The sequence below is a fragment of the Heliconius melpomene genome, chromosome 6 (genome assembly GCF_056956725.1).
Source record: "Heliconius melpomene rosina isolate 202511_hmr_F chromosome 6, ASM5695672v1, whole genome shotgun sequence".
NCBI lineage: Eukaryota > Metazoa > Arthropoda > Insecta > Lepidoptera > Nymphalidae > Heliconius > Heliconius melpomene.
This window is the reverse complement of record NC_140394.1, coordinates 3410058-3430256: the sequence shown is the minus strand read 5'-3', so window position 1 is coordinate 3430256 and position 20199 is coordinate 3410058. Positions and strand designations below refer to the sequence as shown.

The 20199-nt window shown below is 33.2% G+C and overlaps 1 protein-coding gene across 3 annotated transcripts in view; it reads left to right on the top strand.

Moving 5' to 3' along the window:
* LOC146538098 (uncharacterized) overlaps positions 1-19427 on the top strand; it is a 56683-nt gene extending 37256 nt beyond the window's left edge. Inside the window, exons 3-9 of one of the 3 annotated variants that reach the window (XM_085186194.1) lie at positions 239-380; positions 6605-6717; positions 6950-11044; positions 11168-11264; positions 12451-12780; positions 14341-14596; positions 15942-19427. In XM_085186194.1, the coding sequence (XP_085042320.1) occupies positions 239-380; positions 6605-6717; positions 6950-11044; positions 11168-11264; positions 12451-12780; positions 14341-14596; positions 15942-16140 (5232 nt within the window). In that variant the 3' untranslated portion in view covers positions 16141-19427. Of the gene's footprint in view, positions 1-238; positions 381-6604; positions 6718-6949; positions 11045-11167; positions 11265-12450; positions 12781-13372; positions 13516-14340; positions 14597-15941 lie in introns of those variants that run through there. The other 2 variants (XM_085186195.1, XM_085186197.1) reach the window with 2 other exon arrangements.
* Positions 19428-20199: the final 772 nt, after the last annotated feature.

Genomic DNA, 20199 nt, shown 5'->3' with positions numbered 1-20199 from the left:
TTTATAAAGTGCGATATAAAATATTTCATATTTGTATTTCTTTTTTTCGCTCTGGTTTCGCGGCAAAGCGTGACGTTAATTTTTGTCGAATGGCGTGCACACAGCACGCAATGGTATGCCTCCAGAATTCGGTGGAAAGTGGCAAGTGGAAGTGTCTTATCACTAGGCTTTCTCTGCCTACCGTGCTACATGCGGGTTACATTATTTTTTAATTTATTTATATTTTGTTTTTACCCAGGTGGTGAGCAAGCCGTACCAGGTGGCGGCCGGCTTGGAGTTCACCAAGCTCTGTAATCATAAACGGAAACTATTGGCGTCCCTGCAATCGCGCGTCCAGTCGCCGGTCACGCCGCCGCCGCAGACAATCGATCAAAAGAAAGGTATGTTGCTTCGAATATGTATTAAGATACTGACTCATAGATTGAATATGATTAAAATACTGATATGTTAATAAAAAATACGAATTAATGTATGCTAATGACTGCCTGTATAGATAGGGTATTTGATATAATCGCTTTAAAAGCGAAAGTTTTAAAATTTTATCATTATGGTTATATGGTATAAAATGGGCTACCATTATCCAGATTAAAATGACATTTAGCTATATAAAACTGCCATTACCAGCAATTGCCATAAAATCATAATATAATACAAAATTGATGCTACAAAATAGTTTTTCCGCGAAACTTTTCCATTTTCCACATTAGGTTCGCATCATAATCGCTTAACGGCCCTGTCCTCGTGTTCCGCCCCCCTTAGCAATTAACGTTGAATTAAAAGCCTTCACGTTACACTCGACTACTCGAGCTGACTCCAGCTCCACTGGTGAAAGCGGTACCAGTTGAGCGGATACGGCCTTATGCTCATTGTATGTTAAAATGTTTACACTTTGTTATGTTTGAGAGATTTTATTATGTGCTATTGGATTTTTTTTTTATAATTTTATGTTGTTTAGTGGTTTATTTTTCCTTTGGGTTTTTACTAATGGGTGTTAGTTTGGGTTCAAAAGTTCAAGATAAGATGTAGGAAGGTACATCCTATCTTGAATTTGGTAGGTAGGTAGGTAACGACTACTTCGTTATGTCATGTTATTATCTGGTTGTATGGCTATTTTTTTTAGCTTAATGATCTATCCTGTATATAGGAGGTGTAGGAGAACCTGGTCTTAAAACTATTAAGACACTTCCGTTTCCCACTTTTCGCCCAACATTTTCGAATCATTGTGTTTTGAGTGGCGGAATACAACGCCGCAATAATATATTTATCTTTTATTTTTACGTCAGTTTTAATATACTTTTTATTTTACTTAATTTACTAAAGGACAAAATTAAAATTTCCTATAGTAAAAATGTTTTATGTGAAGTTTATTATTTTGAAACCCAGTTTCTACTACTTTACGAAATTAAAAAGTCCACCGCTCTATTTCGTCATCACATTTCCGTAGCGTACAATTTTAAATTATATAGCGTTCAATTTTTTAAAGTAGCCCAAACCTATTACATTATGGCGCAAGTAGATACCATCTAACAACGGAGAGGTCTTCAATCTTATTAAGCGGAGTGTACGTTACGTAACAGTGTGGAACTTATGTTTTTTTTTATTTTTCCACTCTGTTACCGCAGTGTTGGCTTTAGTTTGCGAACATTATTATCCGCTTAGCGTCCCGGTGCCAATCTCCGGCGTTCCCTCTCTCTCTCTCTCTCATCCAATTACACTAGTGTGAACCCAATAGGATTAACTGTGGACCCGTGCCGCCGGTCTTTGATAGCGCATTGTGTTTCCCTCAATGCTACACATTATTGTATTGGTTTGTATTGTTGACTTATTAGAACTAAATACTTATATAACGTTTTTTGTTACTTTTGTATTGGTATTTATTATATAATATGCCTAAAATTATAGGAACCTCTTGGTGAGTATAGGCCTCCTCCATTTTTCTCCATGTTTTTCTATCCTGTGCTAGTCTTATCCAGTTTTTCCCTGCAATGGACACTATGTCGTCTGCCCATCGTTTTTGTGGCCTGCCCACTTCTTTTTCCTTGTGGGCCGATCCATTTAGTGGTTTTGAGAGTCCATCGCTGGTCAGTGGATCTCGCGACATGGAGAATAGAATTTTATGTTTATAGGAAAATAAAAGGCTTTATTATATTATATTATTATATTATATAATATGCCTAAAACGGAAACATAGATAATTTTGTATTGGTTGTTTTGTCGATATATATTGGAAATAAATAGATACTAATATAACATTTCTTATCAGCCTTGTATTGGTATTTATCATATGGTCTTCTTAAAAAGACAATAAATATAGTATAGATTTGATTTGATATTTTCTAATATATAAATTATAACTGTAAACAGTATAACAGCTCTTAATGATTTATTTGAACGTATGATTCATGATTTTGGTCATGCTAGCATAAATATGCTGGCCGATCCTATTCAAATACTTACAATCACATTGCCAAAGAACAGTTATGCGCTCTCTATAACTTCTATACATTGAGAAACAATGCCTTTCTCGCTATCTCGTTTCGTGGTTAAAAATATAAATGTATGTATATGTGTATGTATGTGGAAATTATATATAGTAAACTTTTAACTAGCACAGTAATATATTTTATATTGTTTTTTTTTGTTTTTGGTTAACCTCGTTCAGCATCGTAACAAAAACAAACGTATTTCGTTCAATCTGTTTTTATTTCCATTTTGTGAATATAACAACTTTGTTTCATTTATAGTACGGAATATAATATCGGATTGGTTTTTTATTATTTGCATTCCCATCGTTATTTCTGTTAACTATATATGAATGTAAAAAGCAATGTTTCCTACAAAATATCTATTTAAATTGAAGAGAAAAGTAATTTGGAAAATTCCTGAATTTTACGGAACAAGGAAAATATTTAAACGTGGGAAGCGCTCGAAGCTAGTTAAATAGTCTATTTTAAGAGTAAAACTAGTGAAAAGTGGTAGACGGGAAGAGTTGTTCCTTGTAACAAAGAGGGTACATCTCTTTGTGTTTAAGTGGCGGAGGGGGTGCAGTGGCAATAGGTGGGCAACTACTTCGTCAGCCGTCCGTCCGGGAGTAACCTGCAACCCTCTCCCCCCTCCCTCTCCCCCCATGTTTTTACTCACTTATGTTAATTTCTCTACATTGTCACCTTTCCAAGCGACATGAGAAACATCTACAAAAGAACTTGACCTTTCACCCTTTTCAATTAACTTTACACAAAATGTTAATAAGAAAAACATCAAACACAGCTCTACTAAGTCTTATTGTCTTTTCTCGTAACTCGTTCAAACTTCGCTCGATAAGATTAAGTTATATAAACTTCAACGTTCGCTCTAATTGATTATGCTTCGTTTGAACATCTCGTTAAGCTTATTATATTAATTAACTTTGAATTGGAGCCAATATAGCGTAGTTTATAGTTTTTTTATGGATAGTAAAATATTTAGTAGAATGTAAATCGATATACAATATAAAAAATATATTCAATTAAGATAACTTCGCCATAAATAGTCCAGACGAAAACACATTACAGTATCTCAGTTCGACACCAACACTAATAAAAACTGTCTCAACGACTGCATGTCAACGACTCGGCGAAGCGACCTGTGCATTACCTTCGTTTTAATGAAACTTTGTGCTATTTGAAAAGCCGTAATAGCCGACTCTAGGAACTATTTAAAACTTGGAAATCTTAAGACGCGTCTTGTGAACGGCACCGAGAAATGTGTTTAGTTGGTGTTAAATTCTGGGATGATATTATTCTAGCTTTAATGTTTCGGCGTTTAGATTTGCAAAATTTGCTGGTACTTTACAGTCTTATTACTTTGCCATTCAACTGATTGTCGGACAAAGGAATTATTATATGCTTTACTCAAAATGTATAATTTTCATTTTTGCTGAGGTATAACGTGTAATTACAAGTATAAAACAGTTATTAACGAAATGGTTATTCGTAGTAATTGAAATGTAGACAATGTTACATTTAAGATTGACGCACATAATGTTAATTTCATATGATATATGTATAATAATTATAAAACACGTAAATTACATTTTTAAACATTTTACATAATTTATTACTTAATGTAAAAATATTTAACATAATAAAATAAATGTAGTCTCTAAATATAAACCGCTAACCTCAAAACGTTAATTCCACATTTCTGCGTAATTAGAAACTCCCACTAATACCAGCAATAAACTCGTTAAAAGAGAAAGCCTTCACTTACCCCGCGACATAGTATCGAATATAAAGTTAAACTTATAAATTTACTTTGTATATATATTCACGTCAAGGTTGTAAGTTTTATTGCTTGCTTATACTCGAGAGTATTCCTTAAGTGCTTTACTTAGACGATTTCTTTGAATTTTCTCATTTCTTTTTCGCTTTATAATATTATGTCGTTGGGCTCAAAAACATCAAAGCTATTTCACTATATATTAATCTCTTTCAAATTATTATGCCACAATGTATGTAAATCAGATATACTTTATTGGTTGAGATAAATTCATATTAGTACATACATATATGAACCTAATTTTTGTAAGAATTTTTCTCTGTTCTGAAGAAAAAAATGCCTTTCCATTGAGATATACGACGTAAGGCGCTCGAGTATCGAAATAAAAAAAACATGCCTCGTAAAAACTTAGCTTACGGCCCATAAAAACATGTTAAAAAGCGTTACGCAAAGTATTGTTAAATCGCTCCTAAGCTAGAGTAAAAGCCGATACCGCTAAAGGCGATTACCGTTGAGAGTGGACAAATCTGGAAACCGACACTGGGGCCCGCAGGATTGCGTAATTACCGTAAAGGAAGTGGGCCCCGTTTAGGCAAACAAAAACGTCGGCGACTCGATCGGCGGGACAAAGGCGGTTGTAATTTGAAACAATCGGCGTTGCAGGGTAACGTGGGCGCGCACCCCGCCGACTATTGATCTGACTCGCGCCACCCACCCCCGTGGCGCCTTTCAACCCCCCCACACCTACCCACCACCCACCACCCCCCTGTACCCCTACCCCTCCGCATACAACTCGTATTTTAATTGCAAATCTGCCAGATAATGCGCAAATAGATAACGCCATTATACTCTGCGCGTTTATTATTTAGCGCTATCGAATTACGCCGGTTAACTTTTCCTTATTTAGGGGGTTGTTTGGTTTGATTAAAATATAATTTTGAAGTCGTTTTGGTGTTTTGTAAGACTTATTTGTAATTAGGACAGTAGATACTGTTTTGAGGAGTTCCCTAAAGTCGTGAAGATTAAATACCACAAATTTGCGTGGCTTTTATTTTAATTTATATTTTTTTTACATGCAGATATTTCAATTAGGTATATAAATCAAGTCGTGATATTTATATCTTATTTCAATTTCCGAGGCAAAAAGGAAAATTTAGTTATCTAAATAAAAGGTAGTCTAATAAGGTTCTCTTTCTAAGATTTTATTAAATAAACAATAGCTTTTATAGATTCAAAGGCTTTGTCGATTAACAAGTTGATTGAAAGGGGGGTGTATTGTTGCGTCATAATAGCGAATTTTCACTGCGGCTGCGGTATTGTACGCCTTTGGGTCTTCATAAAGCTCTTAATTAGTCAATACCTTTTAGTACAATGTTAGTTTTTATTAACATTAACTATAATTATTTTATAATTGTATTTTATTATTGCGTTTCATTGTATAAACAGTATATCATGCACTTCAACTAGATTTTTTTATCGAATAAAACGAGGTTAATACTGTTAGAGTTTTACAGCGACACCGGGTGGGAAAATTGAACCAATTACTATTATTAAAACTATCTTACTTTTAAACAACTATAATATTATGTACTTGTATTTTTATATTGAAATTACGTTATTATATTATCTGTTCATCTTTTATTCTATTTATATCGACGTCGATAGCTATTGAAAATTGTATTATTATTGAAATATTAATATGATGTTGAAATATTATAAAAAAATCCCTACAAAGAGACGTTTGTTTTTCACATTAACATTATAATAAAAATAATGACTTGTGTTTTTCAGTCTGACAATGATCAAGAAAAAAAATATCTGTTTATTGTTTTATCACTGAAAATAACTTCGTAAATTTATACCTATAAATACTTAGCAACGTACTGCCACTTCTTTGTGCGCCGTTTGCCCCCAAACAATGCAAGAGATATTATCTCTGAATGAATATTAACTTTGCTTACTGTAGTGTGTCATTTAATTAGAGGGACAACGCTTCAGACTGTCTTGTATTTGAGGACGTCTGGAGAGCGGTAAAGTCAGACGAACACTCGCTCGTCGACCTTACGGCTAAACGAATGAAAAGATCGACACTAAAAAACTTATTCAACTTTTTTTTGTGTATAGATTACAATTTTGAGGCCAAACAACTTTATAAATAGAAAGTAATAAACGACGCACGACGCGTCGATTGCGTATGTAATAAATTTGATGAATTATTTTAAGAGACTATTGTGACGTGTTGTAATGTTATATCTGTAAATAGTTATTTTTATAACAGCTATTATTAATTTTAATATATCCATTACTAATTTGTATGAAACATAAATGTTAATACTTTTTTTTTCAGTAACTGGCACAGAAGCTGCCAAGAAGAAAATGAAGAAACGTCCCGGTTTCATGCCAACCATGAGCGTTTCGCAAATGATGGTTCAAAGGGAGAGACCCCTCAACGAGCTCAAGGTATGTGTTACGTATTCATAGCGACGATAAGAGCTGAACCCTTGCCAAGTGCAGACACTTTTATTATCTATATCGACGTCGATGACTATTATTCATAATTTGATGCTTATTTTATAATATTAGTATGATGTTGAAATGTTTCTTTGTCTTGGCTAACAGTATAATTAAATTCTTGTTACAAAAAGACATTTATGTTTCACATTATAATAAAATATCACTTGTGTTTTTTCAGTCTGACAATGACCAAAAAAGGACAGCGTCACCTGGCTCTATGACTCAGCGGACAGGCAATATGCAGTCATGTGTGCCATATCCTCAACAAAACATGCTGAATGTTCAAGATGACACTAAACAAGAAACACTCGTCCAAAGAAGCTCTCATTATTTAACAGTTAGTAGTGGCTGGATCACACAACATCCTGAAAATATTGAATCAGGGCAAAAGCATAGTCAACAGATATCGGGTCATTTAAATTCCGGCTTACCAGTACTCGGGACCAATGGGCAAGTTATTGGGGTTAACACTGGATACAGTAGACTTCCATCCAACTCAAAGAACTCACTTCATTCAGCTCAACAAAATATTGTTGAATCAGAGCACAAGGAAGAGGAGAAAGACCCACAAATGAAAACGATGCATAAGGAAGAAGAATCGCAAATATTCTGTGGTTTAAATCAACCACTGACGCCAGAAGTAATGCAAAAGATTAACGAACAGCAACAAATATTTATTCAAAGAAATCAGAAGCAGATTGAAGTTATGAAAGGATACAAATCACAGATGGCGGAGAATTTAAACCAGAATAAATCAAATCAAAACCAATATGTTCCTCAGGGTCAATTAGTTATACAAAATGGAACAGTTGTTAAAACTAACTCTGCTAAAACTCCACCGTGGCAAGTAAAAAGAAACGATAATAATCCGTCTCTGACTTGTCCCAGTCCGAAATTGCAAAAAATTGATAACATAGAATGTGATGATAATAGTATGAATACTATTGACGAAATTTCGTCAGGGACCTCCTTTTCCAATAATGAGCAAATGTTAAATCAAAGCATGTGCTCTCGAGTGCCTCCTTTACCCCAACATTACAATATGATGGGTCAACAATGGCCAGGAGTTGATTTGAATAAAAAAAGAAAATGCAATAAAACCCCGAAGAAAAAATCTCCGCCTAATGATAATAAGGCAGTGTTGTTTGGAAATAACGGTGTAAGACAATTACAAGATGCAAAGGGTAAACCAGATGAAGTAGTAAGAAATACAGTACCGTCTTTTATGGATGATCCTAATGGATACTTGGCACAACAGACAGTTTTGCTTAATAATACTATTTCTAGGCAAGTTGGTATTAACGCTCCATATGAGGTTAATCAATTTGAAAATACGAACAATTCGTTTAATGCTCATATGCAAAGCGATAAAAACAAACATATTACTAAGCATGGAGAACAAATTAATCTTTTTAGAAATAATGTTGTACCAAATTCATCACCTTCTCCAAATAATACGCCAGACAGTAGTCTGATTCCAGAAAAATGCAATGAAAATACTCTTCCCCCGTGTTGTAAAGGATGTAACGTGCCCTATAAGGGCCACTGCTCTGAAACATCAGAAAACCAAATGCGCCACAAATTTATGAAACATACAAATGTATACGGAATTGAATTAGATAGCGGAGTGGCAACAACGTCTAGTCCAAAACATGTTTTTGAAGATAGCCCAGTAACATCTTCTACTTATATGGAAAGAATGATGAACGATAACTGTGGGCCAATACAAGCTGGGATTGTTAGTACCAGCAATGTGTCGCCGAACGAGACGCTACAGCCTCCAGAACCTTCTCCAACTTTATCAAACAGTTCTCGGAGCACTGATACACCTCACAGCAGTAATTCTTTACAAAATTGCTCATTTCCGGTGCCAAGTCCGGCGTATTCTAATCCAGGGTCAAGAGACAACTTCAATAGCAATCCTCCTACTCCTGGCAGTAATCACACATATCCATACAATTCCCCTGGGCCACCTACCAATCAGTCGATTTCCGGAAACCAAATGATGCATTTCATATCAAATCATAACGTTAATAAAAATCTCATGGAAGTGGATAACATATCAATGGTGGGGGTGAAACCAAGATTACGAAATCAAGACTATAGAATGGAAGCTAAGAAAAGAGTAGAAAATTCAATGCCTGGATATTGTCCCCCTCCACATTTGGGTGGTGGTCCGGCTCATTCTCTAATTCAAACTTGTTATATACAAACGTTTGTGACGACAATGGCTAGTGGTTTTTCAGTCACTCGAGACACAGTTACATCTGTGCTAGCAGGCAAGGCTAATACAGCAACTACGTCAATTAACGCGTCCCAAGCAAATTTCATAAGGCCACCACCACCTCCCAGTGTTAATTTGGCAACAACATACGCTATACCAAACAATCAGCCCGATCCTTTTATAAATTCTGTTAATTTACCAACAAGCTATCCGTTACACATTGCGGGTACAACCGCGCAGAATATGATAACGAAATCACCTCTAGAAATGGTCCAAAATGTAATCAGTAGCTTGCCTAAACCAGAAACAAGTAGTGCGCCAGTATCTACTTCTGTAGCTCAAAGAAGGTCTTGTTCAAGTACATCTGGACAAATTTTGATCTCGTCTACGGGTCAAATAATTGTATCAAACAACCAAATGCCGCCGCCTCCTCCGAAAAATACAACTACAATTTCGCCCATTGCTTCTAATACTGTTACTAATACGTCTGTGTCTCAAGTCTTACCAGCTGTGGCGGGAGTCCAACCTATGGTTAACCAACAAACTGTAGTTGTAAATACTCTACAAACTCCCTTCGTCATTCAACCACCGATGATGGCAGTCGATGGCCAAGTGGTTCAACAAAACACTGTCATACCTCAAATAGTAGCAAGCGGTATGGTTTCCGGTCAGTCAAACGAGAATCAAAGGCAGATTGAAGTTAAAAACGGGCAAAGTTTCGTTCAAGGTGTTGCTATGCTATCCCCTGAAAGCCTGAAGAAAAGAAGTAAGAAGAAGAAAAATCAAACACCAAACATCACTAATGTGTTGCAAATTGCTGCACCACAACAAAATCCTAATAATTTGATGGTACATCACACGTCTCCACAACACAATTCTAGTCCACAATTCTCACCTCGTGGCTTTCAATTGTCACCGACTAACAATATATCGCCCACACCAATGCTACAAGCGTTAACTATAGTACCCGGAAAGTCTGGTACACCGGCCCACATAGTAATGAATGGACAAGGAAACGCAAATAACTTCGGATCTCAGCAAATCATCACAAATACGCCACCATCACAACAAATAAACTTGTTACAACCGGTCAATCTTATAAACAATGCAAGTAATGTTATGTCTAACTTTCCGGCATTTCAACAATTCATTTTACCTAATTTAGGTGGTATGGTTATGACGGCAGATGGCACTGCCTTGATTCAAGATAATTCCACAGGAATGCCAATGCAACTACAGTTACAGACAGTAAATGGGCAGAATGTTTTGACTCCAGTACAAAATCCGGGTCTGTTCACAGCAGGTACTAACAGCGGAGTTGTGATCAGAGCTCAAAATCAACAAGGAAAAATAATACAATCACAACACAGTCCTGGTGCACAGTTCCTGTCACCAAATAGCCAAGTTATGGTCAATAGTCCAAACTTCAATGGTCAATTAAGTCCACTGCTCGCCAATCTCAGTCCAACTAACGTAACTTTCAACAGCCCCCAAGTGAGATCGGGAAACGTCCAAACTCAAGAGTTCATACAAACCAATCAAATGGGCCAAACTTTAATGGTTCCTATGTCTCCCAAACATGTTCCCATATCCGCAACAAGTAACAGAACGAACTCAACGTTCGTACAGAACACGACAATAGTCCAACAACAAACTACTTTAGTATCGAACTCTCACAACACTCAAGTATCGTTACAAAGCGGAAATTCCCGTCTGAGTATTGATCCAAATGTGTTGTTAAATCAAAAAGTACCAAAAAGGTTGACTGCAGGTGAAAACAGTCAAGAGGACAAAACGTTTGATGATAAAGATGAAGGTTATGGCCGTTTGATCCAAGAGCTAGGGGATGGTGTTAGACATTCAGTTTCTACGCAAACATTAGGGCAGCGTGGGAATAAGTCTCCTAACACCATAGGAGGGTCTCCCCCGGATACGACAACTCACAGTCCGTTGGGAGCTTTGGACTCGAGTCCGCGGATATACGCGACGCATTCTAACTACGCAGACACAACTACTAAGTCACCTGAACCGGCGGATTTACATTCTTCGGTAAGTTCCTTATTTTTATTTTGTTTGTTTTTAAGGGTAACAATGAGCTATTTTATTATAAAACATGATGAGGAAATTATACTTCCAATAATCAATCAATAATCAATATATAACAATTTCCAGGCGATGGTGCAATGCGTGTCCAGCAGCGAGCCCGACATGGCGGAGTCGGAGCGCCCGTGGCCCACTAGAGATATTAGCTCAGATTCTGATTCCCAAAGTGAGTTTTTTTTATTTTTTTTTAGATTGATGCTATATAGCGCACATAGCCCAGGGTAGGGCAGGGTAGGCAGAGACATTGTGGGATATGGTGGCGATAACGCCACGCTTTGTTACGTTACTAGAGCAAATACATTAAAAAAATCCTCCTAGTGGGTATCGAACCCACAACCGTTGCGATTACAGTTACACGCATTGCCATTTTTATAAATAGCTAGAGAAGTTCAAAACTCACGAAAGTTTCATCATCGTTTAGCCACATATTTCTTGATAGCGTCAGTTTAGTTCTTATGTTCTCTTATGTTAAAAATGTATAAATGTACAGTATTTTCGATAAGTCGTGGCCGTCCTGAAGTTAAGTTTTCCAAACTTTTGTGCCTACAGGAGGAAAATAATCAGAAGTAAGAAAAAAATAATCTAGGCCATGACTCGTCGACCGGACTGCAAATAGATCTCTTTCGCTAAATAATAAATCAGTAGCAACCGCTTACGTCAGTATGCAAATAGAATATGCAAATATTTTATTAGGAGCAGTCGTTATCTATATCGATCCAACCCGCATTATGATAAACTTTTTGTACTTTTAAAATATGCAAATTGCTTTGAAAATAAACTTCTTTGTTAAGTGATATCTAGAAGAAGTTAATTCAAATTTATTCTACGATGTGTCCTTTTTGGTCTTATTTAGTTCGTTAAATGACTAACTTGATTTGAAATAATGATTATCGTCGTTTTTTATGCATCATTTATCTAATGCAAATAAATGTGTTTAAGTATGTAGGTACATGTTTTATGTTTACAATAAATATCATATATGTGATATGTGACGTTTTGATGACTAAATCATAGATTACAAATTTTCTCACAAGCGAGGGGAAGCAAAGATTGGTTAAGACCACACGCAAGCTAAATATGTAAACAACAAATACACTTGAACAGCAGGATAGAGGGTGTTTTAGTGTCAAGATCCTTTCTATTCTCACCACCTGCACTCAAGACATTGTTTGTTAAAAAGTGGTGTTCAACGCTGTGACAGGCGTGGAAATGAAAATAATTGAAATGAACACAACCAGTGGCTACATATAGTCAGACACTGATCCATTATTTGGCTTTCGTCCTTAAAGCAATATATTTCTCGTATCGAAGCTACATCGAACTTTCAAAACTTTTATTCTCTCTTTTTCCAGACATGATGTCAAACATACAACTAATGCGCTTAAACAGAGCGCATAATTCAGTCGAATCCAGCGAGATTCAGTACAATCAAAGTATGACATCCAACCAACAAATACTACCAATGACGTCTAACATATACGAAAGGCAAACGTACAAACGGAAAAATGATTTTGGGGACGGTTCTACATATAGAAACGACAAAATTATGAGGACTAACTACAATATGGTCCACGGATTGCCCAAAGACTATGAAAATTTGGGTTTAGCCCAGGAGAAGCAAGTTCGTCGTTTTTCGACGGGCAAAGATGGCGTGCAGAAATATGATAGGCTAAACTCTGATGGTGAGTCGACTAATAATGCTTTTTTGTGCTTAAACGCGAATATATGGGAACGCTAATCGTTGGCTTAATTTATTTATTTACACATTGCCATAAAGTTTACCCTATATTTTATTTCTAATATTTTGTCTAAATAATTTTTTCTTATAATAACTTTTAAAGGTTAATTCTTAAAATTATGGTAATTATTTGTGAACAGACAGACGGACTTACATTTTTAATTAAATAAGAAAAGGATTGAGCATCTATTAATATTCCCTATTACTAATATGTACAGAACCATTTCACGCTTGAGTCACTGCTAACCAAAATTCAAAATTTTCTTTATGTTGTGTCTTGTATTGGTTATTTGGATTCGTTAGTAAAGTTGATCGGCAAAGAGATATATACGTACAGTGCGGTCGACGAGTCGTGGCCGCCCTGAAGTTAGCTATAGATGGCTGCGCAGCTTTGATTTAAGGAGATTTGCTTTGATTTTCTTACTTTTAATCATTTTCTTCCCGACCAAACAATGCGCTCAAGTTCAAAAAGCCTAACTTCAGGGCGCCCACAACTCACCAACCGTACTGTAACATATGTGTATTATATATTTCAGCTTCTACATAAAAAAAATATGCGATATATAATTGGTTTGTTTCTTTTGGTTGGGTTAATACAAGATACAGCTCTTATACAGGTGTACTGGAAAACATATTTAACGAACGATAATCTCCCATAAAACTTTCCTGTCGCTTTCCATTGCACCATTACGTCGTAACTAAATTGGCTCACACACTGATTGGGAACCATTTACTAACGCATCATTGTAAAGCCATCATTTCTATATGTTCATTGTAAGTAAAGCACATTCTCATGTTACTGTAACATTTGCTGGTCGTGGATGTAATATATTATTGTTTTAAATTTTACATATTCTATCCAAAGTTTTGTAATTCAATGCATAACGCACACATGTACTTACTAATTTATACTTAATGTTGCCCATATTACAAAATGGCCAAAATACAAAAATATTTTAATATATTTTTGATAATGGTAATATTACTTCTACAACCAGTCCTTATACTATCTAAGTTTGCAAACAGATGATTTGTGAAAACAATGTTTTTGTGAATTACTGTTCCTAATCACTTACAGCAATCAGCTTATATTAAAACTGTTGCTCTCTAGCTTATGCTAAAATATTCAAATAAAAAAATGTAACAAATACATAGAATATAAGGATATAGTTAAGATTTTTTGTTATTAATCTACAGATATGTCCTTTTTGCTTGTACTCCGATAAAAATTTTCACAATAGTATTACTTAAAAAATTATATAGTTATTTAAAGTATACATATTATGTTATATAAGAAATCTTAACGTATCTTTAAATGGACGATTATGAATGACATTCATTATTGTAACCGTTTTATTCACAATTTAAATTACAGTATAATTATTAAATCATTCTTATTTGAAAATAAGTCATTCATAAATGTTCACCCAAAAAAAACGGTGGTTGGAAAGGTGTTGGATATTAGAAACATCGAGACGCTAACGATCGTTCGATTCGTTGGTAGATTCGAAGAGCGAAGACGAATCACCGGATAAATCGGACAACAAATCCATACGGAGATTTACCATCGGAGATCTAGTTTGGGGTCCGGTCAAGGGATATTCTTCGTGGCCGGGCAAGTTAGAGAGTAGAGTGTCTGAGGGCAAGTGGTGTGTCCGATGGTTCGGGGATAGGTTACCGAGCGAAGTGGAACATTCTAGACTGTTGACACTCTGCGAGGGACTCGAGGCTCACCACGCGGCCAGAATGAGGCATAGGAAGTGAGTTGTTAGGATAAGAATGGTTTTTAATGTACATTAGGAACTCGATTATCCGGACCTCATTTATACGAAGTCGTGATTACTAAACGCGACCAGTTATATTAAATATCCACGTAAATATGTGGGTACTTGTAATTATGTACATTTTAATAATTTTACGTAAACAACGTTTAGGAAGTAAACGTTTGTTTTCGTTGATATGTATCTCTTGTTTTGCATAAACACAATATTATGTACTACATGTACTACATACATGCATAACCCGTTTTTCTCCATATATTCGATTAACCGGATTTTCTATTATCCGAATGCCTAACTACAATTACTCTGGTAAATCAAGTTTCTATTGTATATATTTTTAAGGGAAATTAAACTTTTTATCTTATTTACTTATTAACTTTGGTTAAAACTATATTTTTTAGCGAATCTATTTTATTTTAATATTGTTCTTTGCTTAGTATTGAAATTGAAGAGTCTTGTTATAGTTTCATATGTACAATAATACAATTAATACTCTTTAATAATTGGAAACAGGTTCTAAAGGGAATTATTAAAACAAAGATTTTTAGAAAGTACTTAAGTAATCAAAACATTAAATCTTTATGTGGTTTTTTTCTATTTAAAGCCATTGTTACCGAAATTTCTCAAATCAATTAAACATACTAAAAAGTTGCTTTCCCTTAAATTTGAAATAAAAATGAAACATATGAATAACGATTTAAAGATGGCTCTTGCTATGATGTGTTGGAAGTAAAAGTTGTTCAGAAAATTTGAAATATCATTGTTAGTGATTTGGACTTACGTATCACATCGTAAAATCTATATAAATATTTGTCTGTTCTATTGGGAGGTACCTATAAAAATGTTTTTATTATTACATAAGTACAATATAATTGGGTAATTTTTTATCAACAGTGATGTATATGTATATCCATTTCACGAAATAAACTACCATTGAATATATATATTTTTTAATATATTTATGGAAAATTATTATATATATGTAGTATTGTGGGTCGTTAAATGAATTTTTGTTTAAATTTATGTTAACTAGGTTCTCATGTAATCAATTTATGATAAAAAAAATGTAATAACCCAACCCAAAGTTATTTCAGTTTATAGGAGTAAGTAGGAGTGCATTATTGTGTTTTTTTGTATAAATAGTAAACATTCGTTTATTTAATTTGTAAATTCAATTAATAGTACGCAGTCGTGGAATTTTTCTTGTATATATACATTATACAGATACAACATTTTATTTACAAAATCTTCTAATTACAAATATTTAGTTGATTAAATTAGGATAATAAATTTCGATAATTTTAACAACAAATATTCTGTACAGGAGCAGAAAATTAAATACGCTTCTAGAGAATGCAATACAAGAAGCAATGGCGGAATTAGACAAGAAAACCGACAGAGACAACTCAGACGATGATGGGGTAACAGACATAACCGAAACTCCAAAACGCAAAACTAAAATGAAGAAACATAAGAAGAATGCGGCCAAAGTCGACGGAACTCGCTTGAGAAGTTCCCGATGATTTTAAATATACATTTTTTAACACTTTAAAAGTGCTATACCACAAGTAATAGAGGAAATAACTTTTCTAGAAAACGTATAAAAGTTTGAACGTAGCGGATCTTGAACCTGCTAGTTTTGGACGGCGCCTTTGGGCAACTTCCAAGAGGCGCGGACACATATTCCCCTTACGTTAAGATTTTTATGTTTCCTAAAAAAAGATTACATATAAATTATTTCAGTTATGTTATAAAGACTTTTTACTTTTAAGTGGTTTTTTGTGCAAAAAATGTGTTATTTATATTTATAATAATATGCCCAAACGGGCTAATATAAAAAAAATATATAATTAATTCTACTCGTATTAATAAATATTAATATGAGTATAATCAATTCTTGATTAATCAAGTAACAATTAAAATTCTTTATACCATAATTGTAATAAAAAATACTATATAAATTAACATGTCCATAAACATTTTTAATATCAATGCAATAGTATATACCTTTTTATCTTTGAATGTCTATACAATAAGTACTTTTAAAACCCTTAACTATTTACTGTAAATAGAAACAACATCGTATAGTAAAGGGAATTTAAAATATTACAATGTTTCATAAAAAACCTTTATTATATGGTGTATTAACAATACATTTTTTTATTACAACTAAGAACATGTTAATCAAATAATAAAATAATATCGATTATAAGTGATAAGTTGTGAATATCGATTTTCTAAATAGTGTTTAGTTTAGATTATTCTCCAATATATAATATATTTTAGTAGATGTAATTCAGATTAATATTATATTTATTATAACAATAGAATTAGTGTAAGCTTAGATTGTTTTTGTTTTTCGCAAACGATATTGTCGACTTGTCATTTTTAATCGATTTACAGCCTAATAAATATTGGTAGCTAATTATTAATTATTTTGTCCTAATGAATGAACAGATCATATATGATATATCGATATCGATTGTCGATTCATAATAGGACATATTGTTTTAATGGTGCCACAGTCCGGACAAATATTTTGTAAATATTTCAAAATATTGACGTTTTTTTTATTAATAATAAATTAATAGATTTTTTAGCAGCTAGCATGTAGATGTGATTGAATCACTAATATACATTTTATTAGAGTAAGATAAATCTTATATAAGCTAATCAGTCATCATTAAAAGTATAGGTATGAAGAGATTTTATATAACGTCGGCTTAGAGTGTAAACCTGCTAACAGCCTATTTAACGAATTCTCGTCTCAGAAAATTTTTACAATTTTGCAAACTGATTGAATCAAAATTGTACAGCACGGGCTTGGCAAGTTTACACTCTATGCCGACGATAAATGAAATTATAATATTAATTTTGTTCTTAAATATCCTTCTATCGTACATAGTGCGTACTGTAATGTAAAGATATTGGCGTATTAGTTATTAAATTGCGTTCTACAGCGCCCACTTGTTTGGTTGGCGTTGGTTTAGCGTCCGCCATTTTGAATTATATCACAATTTTTTTTTCATCGACATTTTGTACAATTATGATGTAAATGGATAGTGCTATATATATCGTGTACATTTTTACGTTTTGTTAGAAAGTAACATGATTTCTAGTCAAAATATTGAGCATATTAAATTGTAGGTAACGCGAATTGACAATAAACAGGCCTGGTGACCTACTTTTCATAAATAAATGCAGTATTTTATTTACTTTCGGACAGTATGTGTATGTGTTTGCGGTTGTGTTTGAGCTACTTTTGTTGACCACTGGATAGTTTTAAGGTTGGCACGACTGTCGACAACATGGCGGCTTTTGAAATTCACTTTGGAATATATTCAAAAAGATATATTTTAATTTGAATTTGGAATTCATGAGCGATATTGTGCAAGCAAAAACTATCATTATTGAATCAGATCGTTTTAAATTACTGGCGGCTTTAAAAATAAAAATTTGGAACATATTAAAAAAATATACTTTGAATTTCAGTTTGGAACACAAAAAAATATTAATGATATTGCTTGTTTTTGCTACAGAGCACGTGTTTACGTTTTAACTTATTATTAATGATAACAGTAAATGCCAGTAGGATACAGTTGAGAATTATATAATCTCATTTTTAATATATTTCTTAGTAGTTTACATTATTTTTTTGTTAAAAACGTTATAATTTTAACACATTTTATACATAATAAATATAAATATTTATACCGATAACTTAGGCCTATACGCGTTGTTAGTATAGTTTCCATGACATTACGACATATTCAACATTGGGCCATAAAATGTCATCGAATTTGAACAAAATATTTACATATATATATTTATATTGTGATAAAGTTAATTATGAAATTTTAAGTACATTCGAGATTTAAAATTTTATACCGCAAGCTGATATTAACATCGCGCTATACCTCGGGATACATCAGTTATTGAAATTAAGATATTTCACACTAAGTGAAAAAAAGGGAAATGTCTATCTATTTTCCTTTTTTTTGGTACAAGGGAGTATAATTTAAAACATTTCTAAAATGCTTTTTAATCACAATTATATTATGTAGGTAATAAAAGAATAATAAATGTTTTTTTATTTCGAAAAAATCGTAGTTAGATTATTAGATGATGAATAAATTTTGATAGGAAATTTGTTAACGGTCATTGTTAGATAATATTGTCTGTCTGTAATTTATGTGATCTTTGAAATTAATGTATCAAGGATTGATGGTTTAGTGATGGGCGACTATGAAACAGATACTACGAAAGAAATTTATTATATCAAAATTTTTAATATACTATATTTAATAGTACGATTTATAAATATTGATTTAAATCAATATTTATTACTCTTGAATAATAATTATATATTGCCAAGTAGTTTAGTCCAAATATTTATTTTATAAGAATTTATTATAATTGCTTAATTTAAAGTAATAATAAAAAAACACAAGATACATTGAATTATCATCACTATTATAAACATCACAATTTAAAATTTATATTTATTGATATTAAAATAAAAAAAATGATATAAAAATCGATTTTATATATAGGTATATGTAACTCTTAGTCGGCCATCACTAACCCGACTCTGTTTTATATTTACGTATGTTAGGGATGTGTTTACAGATCACGTAAAAAATCCCTTATAAGACGGTATTATGTAAATATTCTTACTGTAGTTATGTATAATATTCTATTTCAATGAAATTAATGTTTTATAGACTTAATAACTGTACAACATAAGATTATTTATTTGTTTTGCTGTGTACATATTTTTTTTCAATAAAATGTACCTGTTTTTAATTTATGATTTGATTTTTCATTCCACAGTTTTTAAGGATTTCTTTTTTTGTATTCCAGTAAAGTTAGTTATTTGTAACGTCCACAAAATAATTAAAATGATTTTAAACTAAAGATTGTTTTTGCTGACAGTGTCAATTGTGACTGAAATGGATAGAGGGATACTTAAAAATAAGAATAATAGAAAGCATATAAAATGTACATACCGATTTACTTAAGACTCACCAATTGCTTTGTTTTAACTTTTACAGTTTAATATCTTAAAATTAGTTCATTAAAAAAAGTTAGAGATTTGAATGAATTCAAGGCATATAGCAATCTTAAATAAGTCAGCAAAATCATACACTGGAAATTTCGAATCTAAAGTCATTTCATCATCATCATACGACAGATAACATTATACCTACCTGTTTTGCATGAGGCCACGAAGGTCTTGTGTTGGTTGGTAGTGTGTATAGATTTTCGATAGATGGCGCCACTGCCATTGCAATGATTTTTTTTTGTAGATGGCGTAGCAACGCAGGCAGGGTACAGTTAGTGAAAAATACCATAAAAATATATGAAATTAACCATTAAAGTTTAATAGTCAATATTTGTGGTGAACTGCAAATATAACACAAGTCTGTGACTTTAAACGCGATTGACTGTGGGTTCGATCCTCATTCAAGGAAATGAAATATTTAATATCTTTATTTCATCGCTCTGGTGTCGTGGCAAAACGCGGTGTTGAGATCTGTCACTCGCGATGCCTACAGAATTTAGCAAAAAATCACTCTTAA